The 17,569-nt window shown below is 40.7% G+C and overlaps 1 protein-coding gene across 1 annotated transcript in view; it reads right to left on the bottom strand.

The window, feature by feature from the left end:
* The window catches only part of LOC132818973 (regulator of G-protein signaling 5-like), a 42,162-nt gene that overhangs the window by 17,453 nt on the left and 7,140 nt on the right, over positions 1-17,569 (bottom strand). The window contains exon 2 of the mRNA XM_060830165.1: positions 2,257-2,367. Within this exon, the coding sequence (XP_060686148.1) occupies positions 2,257-2,367 (111 nt within the window). The remainder of the gene's footprint in view (positions 1-2,256; positions 2,368-17,569) is intronic.

The following is a 17,569-nucleotide window of genomic DNA, read 5'->3' as shown; positions in this document are numbered from 1 at the left end:
ATGAGATTTATAAAATCATGAGAGGCATAGAAAAGCTGAACAGCCAAGGTCTTTTTGGCGGGGTTAGGGAGTCCAAAACTAGATGGCATAGATTTAAAGGTGAGAGGGGAAAGATTTAAAAGACAGAAACAGAAATTATGGAAAAGCTCAGTAGGTCTAACAGCATCTGTGAAGAAAAATCAAAAGTCAATGTTTTAGGTTCAGTGACCCTTCCTCCGAACCAGTGGGGGCTTGCTCTGTGCCACATTTGTAGACAATTCTGAGGAAGGGTCACTGGACCTAAAACATTAACTTTGATTTCTCTCCACAGATGCTGCAAGACCTGCTGAGCTTTTCCAGCAATTTCTGTTTTTGTTTCTGATTTCCAGCATCCATGGTTCTTTCAGTTATTATTTAAGATTTAAATGGCGCCCGATCAGCAATTTTTTCAGCCAGATGGGATGTATATAGAACAAGCTGCCCGAGGAATTGGGAAAGATGGATTCAATCACAACATTTAAAAGACATTTGGACAGGTACCTGGATAGGAAAGGTTTAGAGGGATATAGGGGCCAGATGCAGGCAAATGGGACTAGTTCTGTTCAGTAAACCTGGTTAGCGCAGACGTGTTGGGCCGAAGGGTTTGGTTCCATGCTATATTACTCTTAAGTGCATGTATGTATCTCAATAATCCTGTCTTTGTGTGAAACCTGGGAACAAAATTGGAGTTAGTATAAAGGCCTTGCTGTTGGAGGTCCATAATTCTGATTTTCAGTTAACCTTCAGTTTACATAGCTAATCTCAAAAATAAACAGGGTCTTAAAATGCTTCCAAGTAATGGTTAAATACCATCAGAACCCCAGCATTACTTTTTGTTTGAACCTATCATATTCCTCATCCTGCTCATGGATGATGGGGAGATAGGCATTTTTAGCAGGGTTGAAATGGTGATCTGGAAGCAGATCTCGCAATCATGTTTTCCTTGTTTTGGAGAGTCAGGCAATATGCACCCCGATGCCTTCTGTTACTTTATAACTTTGCTACCGAGAGCTGTTGTGCCATTCCCTTTGCACTGCTGGTATGTGACGATTGTTGGATTTCAATCCAACCCCAAGTGTTCGGCTGCCTATTAGCAGTATGTTTAATGCTGACAGTTTGCCTAGTCCGAGCAAGTGAAAGCCAAGCAATAAAATGGTTTGCGTCTCCTTTCACCATCAAATAGGTTGACAACTCATCGTCTCACTGACTCAAACGTACCTTAAAGATGAAAAATGCCCCAAAATTTCCAATGGTGAGAGAGTCAGGGCCTGAATGGACCCAAAATCAGAAACAATATTTTGCAAAATAGACAGGGAAACTTTATGCATGCTGTCCACCACATTAGCTAATCTGTTAAAATTGCATTCAAATGGTAGTTTTTGGAAAGAATTAAACATCTTGTTTAAATCCTTAAATGGCCTGAGTAGGAACAATAACACTGAGCTTTTTAAAACGAGTTACCCTATTTTTTCATTGCTCCTGTTACCTTAATGCCACCTACCAGCCGTAGTTTCACAGTAGTGTGAGAGGGAACTCATATTGATTGCTTCAGTTTGCCATGGTGGAATCGGATAAGTCTAAGTTTGGTGCTTAAAGATTGATATTTGTACACACCCTGTGACAGTTAATAAAATTGTTCATGACTTCAACATAGAGTTTAGCTCTTTCCAAATACCAATAGTTTGGTAGATCACTAGAGTTTAAGTGTAACTTCTAGAAAATGTTTCAACTGAGTTTTATACTATTTTGCATAACCATCAGTCCAAGGCTAACCCTTCTGCATTTTGTAATAGCAATAATTTTTCTATGTATTTAAACTTTTCAACCAGTGTTAACATTATCAGTGGTGGTAAGGAAATAGCCAAATCTCTTCTAACCACGAGACTTGTTGATAGCAGTCTCAGAATAATTAGGCTTTGAAATTTTGACATTGTTTGCTCAGAATAATAAGTGTAATAAGTCAACTGCTTATTAGACATGTTCAGAACAGAATAGCCTAAAATCAACAAGAGGCTCAAGCCTTTCAGTTTCCTGTGGAAAAGTTATCAAGTTCACTTTTTAGCAAATGGTTTTGTTTTGGCAAAAAGTGAGCAATTGTTTCAACAACATTTGAAGAGATTTAATACAAGATGACAAATGTGGATTTATCAAACAATAACAAGTATACACCCATATTTAATGGATAGAAGAGTGTCTACTTGCTGATTATAATAAATGTTCTCGATTATCATCTATTACCTGTGGGGCTTGGCTGATTTCTCAGCTTTATCTGAGTACGGGATGATGTACTCAGAGATCATCTCCGGCTTCTGCAGCAATATGCCTAGCTTTGATTTTATTTCTTTGGCCCTGTAAGATAAAGCAGAAAAATTAATGTTGTTGGTTGTTTACTTCATGAAAGATTAGATTTCCAAATATTATATCAAACAGTTGGCGGATTGAAATTTGGACAGCTGTCTACTGTCATGTCTAAACTGAGACGATGTTGATGTTTATCTGGCTCTTCAACTCCCATGTAAAAATCATTCTTTCAACAAATTGAATCATCTCAAATCAATTTAGATGTCTACTTTTGTTTACTACAAAGCCTTATTTATAATCTCAAGCTTAAAATCTGGCTTTAAAAAAAAGCATTGAAAGAGTTAAAAGTCACTTACTCACTACAAAAGATGGAACGTGGAGTTCCACAAGGAACATTGCTGGACTACTGTTCTTTGTAATTTATATTGTTTTGAACATAAGCAATCAAAAGTACAATGTTTATATTTGTGGAGGACACTAATTTAGGTGGATGTAGTTGATACTGAGGAAGAAGTACAAGAAGAAAAGTAAACTTGCAGAATGGAAATGTATTTGAATATAGAGAATGGTGATGCAGTGCATGTTGGTAGGGAGCCACAAGTCCACATACTCCTTTGAATAAGAAGAATTAATAATGGTAAGGGAAATAGGACTGGAGAAAGCTGCTGCTCAGAAACAAGAGTGATGAACTTAGAGCATGGATCAGTACTTGGGGCTACGATGCTGTGGCCATAACGGAGACGCGAGTTTCACAGGGGCAGGAATGGTTGCTTGATGTTCCAGGGTTTAGAACGTTTAAAAAGAATAGTGAGGGTGGAAAAAAAAAGGAGGGGGTGTAGCATTGCTAATCAGAAAGTGCATCACAGCTTCAGAAATGAAGGTTGCTGAGGAAGGTTTGTTTACTGAGTCAGTATGGGTGGGAGTTAGGAACAGCAAGGGAACAGCCACCACATTGGGGGGTTTTCTACAGACCACTTAATAGCAGTAGAGAGATTGAAGAACTCCTAGGCCGGCAGATTCTGGAAAAAAGTGCAGATGTAGTAGGTTTGTTGTTATGGGGGATTTCAACTTTCCCAATATCGATTGGAACCTCCCAAGTGCAGATGGATTGGATGGAGCCATTTTTGTCAGGTGTTCAGGAGGGTTTCCTTACTTGGTATATAGACAGGCTGACGAGGGGAGAGGCCATTTTGGATTTGGTGCTTGGCAATGAGCCAGGACAGGTGTCAGATCTCGCAGTGGGAGAACATTTTGGTGACAGTGATCACAACAGCCTCACATTTACCAAAGCCTTGGAGAGGGAAAGCAGCTGTTATGGAGGGAAGATATTTAAACTGGGGAAAAGGAAATTATGACGCTATCACCAGGAATTGGAAAGTACAGATTGGGAGCAATTGTTCCCCAGAAAGGGCATAGCAGACATGTGGCGGCTATTTAAGGAGCAGTTGTTGCAAGTGATGCATGAATTTGTTCCTCTGAAACAAGTAAGAAGGGGTAAGATTAAGGAACCTTGGATGATAAGAACAGAGGAGCTTCTCATCAAAAGGAAGCAGGCAACTTACGTAAAGTGGAGGAAGCAAGGATCTAGCACAGCTTAAGAAGAACACAGGCTTGCTCAAAAGGAGCTCAGAAATGGACTGAGGAGAGCCAGGAGGAGGCATGAAAATGGCTTGTCAAGAAGGATTAGGGAGAACCCAAAGGCATTTTACTCATACGTGAGGAATAAGAGAATGATCAGGGATAGCGGAGGGAACTTGTGCGTGGAATCTGAGCAGATAGGGAAAGCCCTAAATGAGTTTTTTTGCTTTGGTTTTCACTAAGGAAAGGAACCTTGTTGTGAATGAAGACTTTGAGGAGCTAGGATACAGTCTTGACCAGATCAAGATTGATGAAGTTGATGTGCTGGAAATTTTGGAAAACATTAAGATTGATAAGTCCCCATGACCAGACCAGATTTATCCTAGGCTGCTTCAGGAAGCGAGAAAGGAGATTGCTAAGCGGCTGGCAAGGCTCTTTGCCTCCTCACTCTCGACAGGAGTCATACCAGAGGATTGGAAGGAGACAACGTTGTTCCTCTTTTCAAAAATGGCAATAGAGAAATTCCTGGCAATTACAGACCAGTCAGTCTTAGGTCTGTGGTCAGCAAGGTTTTGGAAAGAATTCTGAGGGATAGGATTTATGACTATTTGGAAAAGCAAAGTGTAATTAAAGGTAGTCAGCATGGCTTTATGAGGAGCAGGTCATGCCTCACAAACCTTATTGAGTTCTTTGAGGAGGTGACAAGACAGGTCGACGAAGGTCAAGCAGTGGATGTGGTGTATGTGGACTTCAGCCAGGCATTTGATAAGGTTCCCCATGGTAGGCTCATTCATAAAGTCAGGAAGTATGGGATACAGGGATATTTAGCTACCTGGATTCAGAATTGGCTGGCTGACAGAAGGCAGAGAATGGTTGTAGATGGATAATATTCTGCCTGGAGGTCAGTGATGAGTGTGTTCTTGGGCCTCTGCTCTTTTTAATTTTTATAAAAAGACTTTGATGAGGAGGTTGAGGGGTGGGTTAGTAAATTTGTAGATGACACAAAGATTGGAGATGTCGTTGATAGTATCGAGGGCTATTGCAGGCTGCAGTGTGACATTGACAGGATGCAGAGCTGGGCTGAGAAATGGCAGATGGAGTTCAACCTGGATAAATAGGAAGTGTTGCATTTTGGAAGGTCGAACTCAAATGCTGAATATAGGATTAAAGACAGGATTCTTGGCAGTGTGGAGGAACAGAGGGATCTGGATGTGCAAGTACATAGATCCCTCACAGTTGCCACCCAAGTGGATAGGGTTGTTAAGGAAGCATATGGTGTTTTGGCTTTCATCAACAGGGGGATCGAGTTTAAGAGCTGTGAGGTTTTGCTGCAGCTCTACAAGTCCCTGGTGAGACCACACTTGGAAAGATACAGAGGCTTTGGAGAGGATGCAAAGAAAGTTTATCAGGATGCTGCCTGGACTGGAGGGCTTGCCATATGAAGAAAGGTTGAATAAGCTCGGACGTTTCTCTTTGGAGAGAAGGAGGAAGAGAGGAGACCTGATCGAGGTATACAAGATAATGAGATGAATTGATAGAGTCAATAGTCAGAGACTCTTCTCCACAGCAGGATTGACTGGTACGAGGGGGTCATAGTTTTAAAATATTAGGAGAAAGGTATAGAGGAGACGTCAGGGGAAGGTTCTTTACGCAGAGAGTTGTGAATGCATGGAATGCGTTGCCAGCGGTGTTGGTGGAAGCAGAGTCATTAGGGACATTTAAGCGATGGCTGGACATGCACATGGATAGCAGTGAGTTGAGGGATGTGTAGGTTAAGTCATAATATTTTACATTAGGATTAAGTCTCAGCACAACATTGTGGGCCTAAGGGCCTGTTCTGAGCTGTACATTATGTTCTAACAGCTTTACTGACAGAGACCGTTTGGGTCAAATGACTTGTTTCTCCATATGCTCTTTTTAAAAAGATTCTGGTGGTAGGTATGTCAAAAGATGTACGTCAGCTCTTTGACTATTGAGTTACATCATTGCTTTGAAATCAATACAGATAACATTGACAAACATGGCTTTCTACCAATTAAGATAAGAAACTCAAATAGAACGTGAGAATGAAACTCCAGCTATGTAACAAAATTGCCTCCCTCACCTCCTTGTATTTAGGTTGTAAGTAGCCAATTGGACTGAAATCTAGTGAAAATCTTTATGGAGAAGGGGACTGTGGCCAAGTTCACAAGAAAGGAGATTTTTATCATATACCCGAGATGACGCAGTTTGTTGAAACCAGATATTAAATATACATATGTATGTTCTTTATTACAAGCCAGATGGAAAACAATACCAAACTATTGATGGTATTGTACTGAAGAGTGGCAATAATACTGAGAGCATGTTTTATCTACTTGGAGTTATATCTTTCTGACTGAGGATAATATTTTCCTTGGCAGTCAGAATCATGATACATACACGTGAGGATCATTTCATGCAATGGTTCTGGAATTCATTCAATGACATTGTTACTGATGACTGCTTTTGGCAAATAGACTACAATGGAACTGATGGGAAATTTCCCTTAAACTCCAGATGTAACATATATGATCCAAACCTTTTAAGAGGAAACTAGATAAATATGGGCAAGATAAACGAATACAAGGGTATTTTGGTTGGTTCAGATGACGAAGAGTGGGATGAGGTTCATAAAGGAGCATGAAAATTGCGATGAAGTTGTCAGGCTAAATTTCTTGTGTCTTGCTAGATGTGAGATGCTAATGAAGCAAAGATGATGGCTTCCAGGAAAGAAATAAAATGGATGTTATCAAGACTTGGAGGAGTAACAACCTCTGTAACAGCTTGGTGATCAGCAAATGATGAATGCTCCAGTTATACTGTATTATCCTGCACCACAGCTTTTTAACAGCCTGTGGTGAACAACCCATTCAGATCTTTGCTGTTTATCAGCCACTGTTAAACAGGTTCTGAACAAAAGCAGTTGACTGAAGTTGCTGGAAATCTGCAATAAAATCAAAAACACTGGAAAAACTGAGCAGGTCAGGCAGCAGCTATAGAAAAGGAAACAGGGTTAATGTTTCAAGTCAATGATCTTCTATTACTTCTATTCCTTGTTCCTCAGATGTTGCCTGATCCATTGCATGATTTCCAGCATGCTCTTATTGTTTTGAATTTCAGCTTTCTACAGCCAGCTTGGAACCCCTGAAGTGCAAACACTTATCATTAGCCAATTGAATTGGGCCATTAAATAATGGTACCCTCTGCTCCTGAGTCTCAAGTCAAGGTCTTGATGTTAATTCAGGAAGGATTTTAACATTAACTGAGCATACATCATCCAAATACGGAGGCATTTTAAGCCTGTGCTAGATTAATGTATACAATATAATGTGGTCTTTACTACCAGAGTTAAAGGATTAGCTTCCTTGTAATGCATTCAGAAAAATAATGAGCATTTTACGATTAATCGGCAGAACAGAAAGAAAAAGGAATACAAAAGCATGATTTATCACTTTGAACTGCTGTTGGTTGTGATAAAAAAAATGTGCATATTGTTCTTGGTGCAAACAACAATGGTACTACTCTTATATATGCCGCTATATACCTCTTGTCAACACATGGGGTTGGGTGCAAGAAAAACTTGGAGAATCTAATACATATTTCAGACAGGAATATGTCACATTGTCTGCCTGAAAAGGGCAACAGATGCAGGGTCATTGAATATTTTTAAAGCAGAGTTAGACAGACTCATGTTTGGAAAGGGAATCAGAGGTGGATTTGAACATAGAATTTGCAGCACAAACAGATAAACCATGACCTTACTGAATGGTGGAGCAGACTTGAAGGGCCAAATGGCCCATTTCTGCTCCTAAAGCATATGTTTGTAATATTCTGCTGACAGGTCACACCAGCAAAATAGACTTTGTGTTTGCACTTGTGATTTACCTGTGTTCCAAACGGATTTTAAATTGCAGCTCATTTTTAATTATGTGTAACAATTAAACAGTGAATGTTACAGGGAAACTTTAGACTACTTTGAGTGTCTGTACTGTCAGCCTCTATATCTATGGCTGTGCAACCTCCCCAAATGCTTAACAGAAAGATACAACTGTGCAGGGGGCCCTGTTTGACAGGCTGAATAAGCAAAATTACCTCTCGATTGTCATGGGAATTGGGGTAAAACATGATACAGTTTCCCAAAGTCAGTAATATTCTTGATGCCTGCTATTTGTTGGCTTTGGCAAAGTTTCCACTATGCTGGAAAAGATGTGTGTCCTGAGGGGCATTTGCTTATTTCCTACAGACGAATGCAGAATTGAGAAAGCACACTGTCTGAGCATCCTGTATAATCTACAGGTTTGAAATATTGACCGTGTGAGGGATTCTCCAGAGCATGGAAAATAAAGGCATGCAAAATGTAGCAGCAATATGTATGCACAGCTGGATCCTGATAAATGCATGGCAAGCTTGACAGGACGCTTTATGCGCACCTCATGATATTTTGTCAACTGGTTGTGAAAAACGTTGTCTGCAAATATTCCTCTATGAAGTTAATGGCATGAAAATTACAACTGGAAGCATGCTGCTTGGCCCAACTTGCTTGTGCTGGAGCCCTCCTGCTCTCAAGAGATTCTCTTAATAGCAGTCTTAATCTTGCGCACATTCGTAGTCCTCATGGGCTGTAGTTTATCGGGTGAGTGCAAAGTTGATACACCCTACAAACTGCTACATCCGCATCCTCTCCTCACCCCCAGTTATGGCATATTGTGAGTGGGCTAATGAAATTGAGAGAGTGTGAAATGTCTCTCGTTCATTAGGAGGAGATCCTACATTTGGGAGTTGCTGCCAAATGGATTAGTGTAGTCAATAGGCTTGCAAACAAATTTATTTATTGCTGATTCTGGCACACACTCCTTTACTTCCCACCTAGTGTATAATGGGAAGCAGACCATGGATGGTTCTGGAGAGGTTAGGCCTACCACCAGACCTGTTTTATGACCCGCTACCATCCACAGAATACACATCGTTCCAGGTCATGTCAAATCAAGCCCCATGTGCCTTCCCTGCTGCTTCCTTCGACCTGCTATACTTTTAAATGTTGACATGGGGCTGGATTTTCAATGTCTTTCCAATACTCAGATGAATTCAGGATATTGGACCCCTGCCTCAACTGCACTGCTCACACAAAACCACTTTTAAAATACTAATGCCCTAATTGAGTAGGAGCCAATCCTGATGAAGGGCTTTTGCCCGAAACATCAATTTCGCTGCTCCTTGGATGCTGCCTGAACTTCTGTGCTCTTCCAGCACCACTAATCCAGAATCTGGTTTCCAGCATCTGCAGTCATTGTTTTTACCTCATTGATGCCAATCCCTCTGCCCACTCAGTGGCACCAAGTGTATCCAGTGGGTGGGAGAAACCCAACTTCCCGATGCCAGTGAAAGAAGTGAAGTGCAGGCATGGCAGGACCTGGCACTACTTTGCTGAGGAAGCCAGACAGATCCTTGGAGAACTAGCAGCATTAAGGTATGGAATGGACAAAGTGGTCAAGCTGAAATAGTGAGCACAATCTAGCACTGGGCAATTGAAGACAAGATCATTTTAAAAACTAGAGAAAAAAAAAATCTTCCCCCAGCCAATCTCCAAGTTGTGCACTGATGCAATCAGGCTTTCTGAAATCTCCCAATTTTTAACAATTGTTAGGAATAAAATCTATTTTTGGGATGTTCACAAGTCCTTCTGTTATGCGTGAACTTAAATGAAACAAGGGTATCACATATAAGCCCATTCTCCAGACCCATTGAAACTCAATGTCTTTTCAAGAAAGGCATTCAATGGGCATTTGGATTGACTAGGAATTCAATTCAGAAAACTATCCATCTCAAAAGTAGTATGGATAGTTGACTAAAGGATGCGTAGGCCAACCCAGCACTAATTTTGACAGGACATCTTTGGGCTTGTAATATGTTACATGGTAAAAACAGCCACAGTTTAGCCTACTTTTAAAAGTAACAGAAGATGCTGTTCAATCACAGACAGTAATGCCACAAGTGATACAATCTGATGATCACCTGAGAACCAGTCCAAAGACCATGGCCGGCATGGTGGCTCAGTGTCAGGGACCAACCTCAGGAGACTGTCTGTCTGTGTGGAGTTTGCACAATCGCCCTGTGTCTGTATGTGTTTCCTTCCACAGTCCAAAAACGTACAGGTGAGGTGGACTGGGAATGCGAAACTGCCCATTGTGTCCAGGGTGTGCAGGTTAGCTGAATGGGAAATGAAAGGTTACAGAGATGGCGTGGGTGGGAGTAGGATGCTCGGAGGGTCGTTGTGGACTTAACGGAGTGAATGGCTTGGTTCCACACTGTATGAATTCTATGAACAATGAAGCGGAAGTAAAATAGTTATACTTTGAAACAGGGAGAAGGAATATCCCTCAATCTATTCTAACTGTAAGTTCATCTGCTGATTCTTCAATCATGGCAACATAACTACAAGAAACCTCAGTTATAGAAAAACCATCTACTTCTATCACTCCTTCGTTCCAATTAAAACATCAATTCAGCTAAAGAAACTACAGGCTCACTGTGGAAGAGACTGAAGTATTTATAACTTGCAATGTTTCTTCAGTATTTCTTGAGTATACATGACCGGGTGCATGGAGGGTCAGGGTAAATAATCTCTAGGACATGTGTGTGATAATAGGAAATTTTTTATTTTACTTTGCCAATTCTGCTGAAATTTTTTTAATGTAGGAAATATCACTCCAAGAATCAGAAATTCCACAGATTTCACGCATAAGTAAACTGCGTATGGACAACGAAATACATATATTGTCCGTGATAGCATAATGTGGAAAAGTTTGAAACTATCCATGTTTTTGTAGGAAAAATAGAAAAGCATGATACACTTTAAAACAAAGGAACTAGGAACTTTAGGATTCAAAGGAATCTGATGGTCTTGGTCCACAAATCACAAAAGGTTAACAAGCAGGAATGACAAGCAATTAGGAAAGCAAATACTTTTGCCACGAATCCTTTGGGGCAATTGTAATGCCAAGTTGCACCACTTGTAATTTCAAGTACTCACACACCTATAGGACAAATGTCAACATAAACAAAATGATCTCATGCCATCCCTTAGCAAATTTGTTTAGGGACTATCAGAACCATTGGTTTCATAAGAATTGCATGTTGACACGATTATATTTTTATAATTAATGCATTTAGACTGCTAAATTTCTGAAAATACACTTGACAAAAGTGATTGAAGTTTATAGCACTTTATAAGGGTCTTCTATCAGTAGCTTTATTTTGCAGAAAAATATACCATGATTGTGTATATTCTAACTACAGAAAAGTGTATTTTTCTTAATAACTGACTTTTTAAAAAAAAAATTGTAACCTTTTAAAAAAAATTGTAATTGTCGGGTTGTGGATAATAAGTGGCAATATATTAATAACTTGTAGAAAGTTTTAGCTTTGTCCTTTCCTCGGTCCACAAAATATCAGCATAATTAAGATAAACCTGTCATAGTAAACCGATCATCTTAGTCTGGAATGTCAATGTACAAATTACTTAACTGGAAAATAAACTGCTGTCTAATACAATGAGATATGTCCCTCCTTGACATTTAAATGCTGGAACCATTTGTGAGATGATAAAATCACTGTTTATTTGATAGTTTTGTTTAAGTTATTATTTCCCATTACGTGCTCAATTTTCTAGGGCAGGTTTTTGATCTGCTATCAGGAGTGCCAGGGGATTTCAGAACAATCTTTCCTTATCTTAGTCACTTTAAAAAAGATAGTGGTTCTTTGGTTTCCAACAACATTAACAGAAATGAATTTGATTGCTGGTATTTTTTGTTGTCCTTTTAGTTACAAAATGTCTTCAAAAAGTAACAAAGTTAGTTTTGTTAAAAAAAAGTATTTAATATTAAAGTTGAAAAAGATATTTCAACTAACAGACTTCTTAACTCAATTATATTTAAGTCTTTTGTCCCTTTGGGCATTTGGAGAAATGTGGTTGCACTGATCATTCAGAATCGTAGAATCCCTATAGTGTGGGAAGAGGTCATTCAGCTCATCAAGTCTGCACTAACCCTCCAAAGAGTATTGGCTCAGACCCTTTGCCTCACTCTATCCCCATAACCCCACATTTATCATGGCTGATCCACCAAGGTTACACATCCCTGGACTCTATGGGCCATTTAGCATGGCCAATCCACTAAACCTGCACATCTGTGGGAGGGAACCTGAGCACCCAGCAGAAACCCACTCAAGCATGCGGAGAATGTGCAAACTTCACACAGATAATCACCTGGGGCTGGAATCAAACCCAGCTCCCTGGCACTGTGAGGCAACAGTACTAACCACTGTGCCACCCCTTATTTATTTTATGCTGAATTTCACGAGAACAATTAATGAAAATCAATGTACTACCAAGGTGGGCAGAAAGAGAAAAGGTCTCAGTGATACTTAGGAAATAAATTAACAGCTATAAATTAAGTTCTCCAAACTAACTGTACAGCAAGTCAGCTGTAGTTTGATTTGTTTCTATATAGATATTGTAATGACAGTGTCAATTATGTATTTGTCAAAGCCTGCCAATGGTATAAACAAAAGCCAGTTGAATCAGTCTGTGCTATAATTAGAGAAGGCAGTGTGCAGATTGTAGCAATCAAATTGTGGGAAATATCAGTACTTCAGGATCAGGCCCCCCAAGGGCAGTTAAAGTCAAACAGATTGCTGTGGGTCTTGGGTTACATGTGGAGCATACCAGATAAAGATGGAAAATTTCTCTCCCTAAAAGGTCATCTGTGAACCAAATGGCTTTTTATGACAATTGACAACAGTTACATGGACTCCATTTGGATAGCTTTTCATTCCAGACTTTTATTGAATTGAAATTTCACCATGGAATTCCGATACATGTCCCCAGAACATTGGTGTGGGTTCTGCGTTACTGGCTTAAAGACATCACCACAAAACCATTTCCTCTCCCAGTTGGTCAATCAAGTCTGGCCCTGTCTCTGGACATTCTCCATATCACTGCACTTCTTTTTCAAGGATTCATAATACATTATTGCCATTGAGTCTGTATTGACCTTACAGACAGAGCATCCCAAATCTTAATGTTAAACCTAACTCTTTGCCTCAGCAAGTCTCTGATCATTGGTCTCTATTTTTCTGCCTCACTTTATCAACCCCTCAATCATTGGAAGTAGTTTTGAATTATTAGCAGTATGTCATTATTTCTTAATTTTGATCAAACCCCCTCTTAACTTTCTCTGCTGTAAAAAAGGAGAAAAATTCCAACTCCTCCAGCTTACGTTCTAATCCAGCCTTAAATAAGGGAATATGCAATAAAGTGACATCTCCCAAAGTTTGGATTAGCTAAATGATAGCAACGAACAAATTGGAGTTAACGTTTCGGGTCCAATGACCCATCTTCAGAATTCTGAGGAAGAGTCACTGGACCAAAAACATTAACTTTGCTTTCTCCCCTAGATAGGATGGGCTCATCAAGGGCAGGTCATGCTTAAATAAATCTTTTGGAATTCTATTAAGTCATTACAAGCAAAGTGGACAACAGGGACCCAATGGATGTGGTGTACCTGGATTTCCAAAAGGCTTTTGACAAGGTGCAACGCAAGAGGATGCTGCACAAGATAAAATGCATGGTGTTACAGGTAAGGTATTAGCATGGATAGAGGATTGGTGGACTAACAGGAAGCAAAGAGTGGGGATAAATATGTGCTATTCAGCTGGCAATCAATAATTAGTGGTGTGCCTCAGGGGTCCATGTTGGGACCGCAATTATTTACAATTTCTACAGATGATTTGGAGTTGGGCACCACATGTGATGTGGCACTTTGCAGATGATACTAAGATGAACAGCAGAGCAAAGTGTGCAGAGGACTGGGAAACTTTCAGAAGAACATAGATACTTTCAGTGAGTAGGCAAAGGTCTGGCAGATGGAATTCCTGATAAAGGGCTTTTGCCTGAAATGCCGATTTTCTTGCACCTCGGATGCTGCCTGACCTGCTGTGCTTTTCCAGCACTACTTTAATTTTGACTCTGATCGTCAGCATCTGCAGTACTTACTTTCGCCTAGATGGAATACAAATGTTAATAAATGTGAAGTCATCCATTTTGGTAGAAGCAACAGTAAAAAGGATTATTACTTGAATGGTAAAATTTGCTGAATGCTGTTATGCAGAGGGACCTGGGTGACCTTGTGCATGAATCACAGAAGGTTGGTCTGCAGATACAACAAGTAATTAGGAAGGCAAATGGAATTTTGTCCTTCATTGCTGAAGGGATTGAGTTTAAAAGCAGGGAGTTAATGTTGCAGCTGTACAGGGTGCTGGTGAGGCCACGTCTGGAGTACTGCACGAGGTTTTGGTCTCCTTACTTAAGCATGTACTGGCACTACAGTGGGTGGAGAGGAGGTTCACTACTTTGATTCTGGAGTTGAGGGGGTTGGCTTATGAGGAGAGGCAGAGTTGATTTGGATTATATTCATTGGAATTTAGAGGAATGAGAGGGGATTTTATAGAAACATAAAATTATGAAGGGAATAGATACGATAGAAGTAGAGAGGAGGTTTCCACTGACAGGTGAAACTAGACAAGAGGCTATAGCCTCAAGGTTAGAGGGAGCAGAGTTAGGACTGAATTGAGAAGGAACTTCTTCACCCAGAGCATTGTTAATCTATGGAATTCCTTGCCCAGGGAAGTAGTTGACGCTACTTCAGTAAACATTTTTAAAGCTAAGATAGATAATATTTTGCACAAAGAATTAAGAGTTACTGTGAGAGTGTGGGTAAGTGGAGCTGAGGCCATGAATAGAAGAGCCATGATCTTATTGAATGGTGGTGCAGGCTCAAAGGGCCAGATGGCCTACTCCGAGTTCTTATATTATGCTCTTATGTTCATCACAGATGCTGCCAGACCTGCTGAGTTTTCCAGCAATTTCTGTTTTTGCATCTAATTTCCAGGTTTTTGTTGTTTACTGAGAAAAGTTAAAAAAAGTTGATCTAACGAATATCAAGAAATCTTTGAAGAAATCTCACTACCACATGCCAATCATTGAAGACATTTTGCCACAATTTCCCAAGGCAGGCAAAGATCTTTACTAAACCTGACGCTTACTGGCAGGTGAAGCTGGATGAAAGTAACAGCTTTCTAATCCATTCTGAATGCCATCTGGGATAAACAGATGGCTGCACATATCTGTTTGGCATGTGATTAGTATGAGTATTCATGTAGACAGCATGAGTTTGAAATAACTCCAGAGGCCAGTAACCCATCACCAAGTCATCCTTTATTTACATGTGGAGGGTCCTTGACACTGATCCAGCTCCCTCAGAACCAGCTCTCAGGAGTGTCAGAGTTTCTGTTCACTCTATGTATATCTGTCAGCCAGAGCTCCCTAACTGGGGCTGTTAATCTGGTCCAAACAGGGAATTCATGTTCTATGAGGTGCACCCTATTACAACAGTACATCCTACCCCCTGAGTCTGAGGACAGACTAATTTTTTTTATAATTAAGCTCCTCCTGGGGCATCTTAGCACTGAGTCAGGTTCTTCCAACTCGGCCTCTGATACAGGCCAAGTGAAATGCACAGGAGCTCACCTCTTGTGCCAGGAGTATCTCGGAAGAAATTCATTCTCTTCTTCAGACGGCAAAAGGTATTGAGGTGGCAACATCCATCATGTCCATCTCAGACTTGGAGGTATCTTCAACGCTTGACAGAGGGAAAATCCATGGTCTCCAGAACACAGTCAGAAAGGCTGTTAAGGAGCCTGGCACATTTTGTTCCTGCACCTGTTTGTGAGTTTGCAGCTTCCATATGGTCTGTGTGCTTATTCAGAACCATCGCACCAACCCAAACTTTATACATCACCTGACCTGACCCATCACATAAGACCATAAGACATAGGAGTGGAAGTAAGGCCATTTGGCCCATCAAGTCCACTCCACCATTCAATCTGGGCTGATGGGCATTTCAATGCCACTTACCCGCACTCTCCCCGTATTCCTTAAATTCTTGATCTCGCAAGGAATTATCTCTGCCTTGAAGACATTTAACGTTCTGACCTCCACTGCACTCCGTGGCAATGAATTATACAGGCTCATCATTCTCTGGCTGAAGAAATGTCTCCTCATTTCTGTTTTAAATTGACTCCCTCTAATACTAAGGCTGTGCCTATGGGCCCTAGTATCTCTGCCTGACAGAAACAAACTCCCAGCATCCACCCTTTCTAAGCCATGCATTATATTGTAAGTTTCTGTTAGATCTCCCCTCAACCTTCTAAACTCTAATGAATACAATCCCAGGATCTTGAGCTGTTCATCGTATGTTAAGCCTACCATTCCAGGGATCATCCGTGTGAATCTTTGCTGGACACTCTCCAGTGCCAGTATGTCCTTTCTGAGGTATGGGGCCCAAAACTGGACACAGTGGGGCCTAACCAGAGCTTTATAAAGTCTCAGTAGCATATTGTTGTTTGTACATTCCAACCCTCGAGACAAATGACAACATTACATTTGCTTTCTTAACCACAGACTCAACCTGCAAAAGTTAACCTTTAGCGAATCCTGGACTAGCATTCACAGGTCCCTTTGTACTTTGGCTTTAGGAATTTTTTCACTGTTTAGAAAATATTCCGTCCCTGTATTCTTTTTTCCAAAGTGCAAGACCTCACATTTGTTCACATTGAAATTCATCAGCCATTTCTTGGACCACTCTCCTAAACTGTCTAAATATTTCTGCAGCCTCCCCACCACCTCAGAACGACCTGCTTGTCCGCCTAACATTTTATCAATCGGTGAACTCCGCCAGAATGCCCCCAGTCCCTTCATCCAGATCATTAATATATAGAGTGAACAGCTGTGGCCCCAACACCGAACTCTGTGGGACACCACTTATCACTAGCTGCCATTCCAAAAAAAAAACTTTTATCCCAATTCTCTGCCTTCTGTCAGACAGCCAATCCTCAATCCCTGCCAGTAGCTCACCTTGAACACCATGGGCCCTCATCTTATTCAGAAGCCTCCCAGGAGGCACCTTATCAAAGCCATTTTGGAAGCCTAGATAGATAATATCCACTGGGTTTTCCTGCTCTAAAATTTAATTGCTGCCTCTTCAAAGAATTTATACCTCAAATCGACCTTGCCTCTTATCCATGGCAGGGCCATTCCTGTGGTTCCTACATCAAAAAAAATTGTTTCCTGAAGCAAGTGGCCTCTCTCGCTTAGCAGAGTCTTCTGTCTGCCATTGCTGTTCCTGATACCTTTCACCTTCCCTTCTAGAGGTTCGGCAAGATCAGATTTAACCATTAGTAACTCTGGAGTTATTCCTGTAATTGCATGAGGGGGTGGTCATGTAATCAAATAGGAACTAGGACAGTTGGTATCTAGAGAAGCTGTAGGCTGTTACTTTAAGCCTGCCTTTAAAGTTTGGACTGTTCTTTCTGCCAGACCATTGGATGATGGATGAGGGATGATGGTCTGGAACTGCCCTTAAAAATGATGATTGCCATTCAACTTTTGGAAATACTCAAAATTCCCTGCTGGCAAACAATGGCCCGTTATCTATAGCTAACACTTCCGGGAGTCCGTGTATTGCAGGAGATGTGCACAGTATTTCTTTTGTTGTTCCCATGTTTGACGAACTAACTGGAAGCATGTCCAGCCATT

The sequence above is a fragment of the Hemiscyllium ocellatum genome, chromosome 9 (genome assembly GCF_020745735.1).
Source record: "Hemiscyllium ocellatum isolate sHemOce1 chromosome 9, sHemOce1.pat.X.cur, whole genome shotgun sequence".
In the NCBI taxonomy this organism is placed as follows: domain Eukaryota; kingdom Metazoa; phylum Chordata; class Chondrichthyes; order Orectolobiformes; family Hemiscylliidae; genus Hemiscyllium; species Hemiscyllium ocellatum.
The sequence above is the reverse complement of the archived record's forward strand: the minus strand, read 5'-3'. Positions and strand labels throughout refer to the sequence as shown.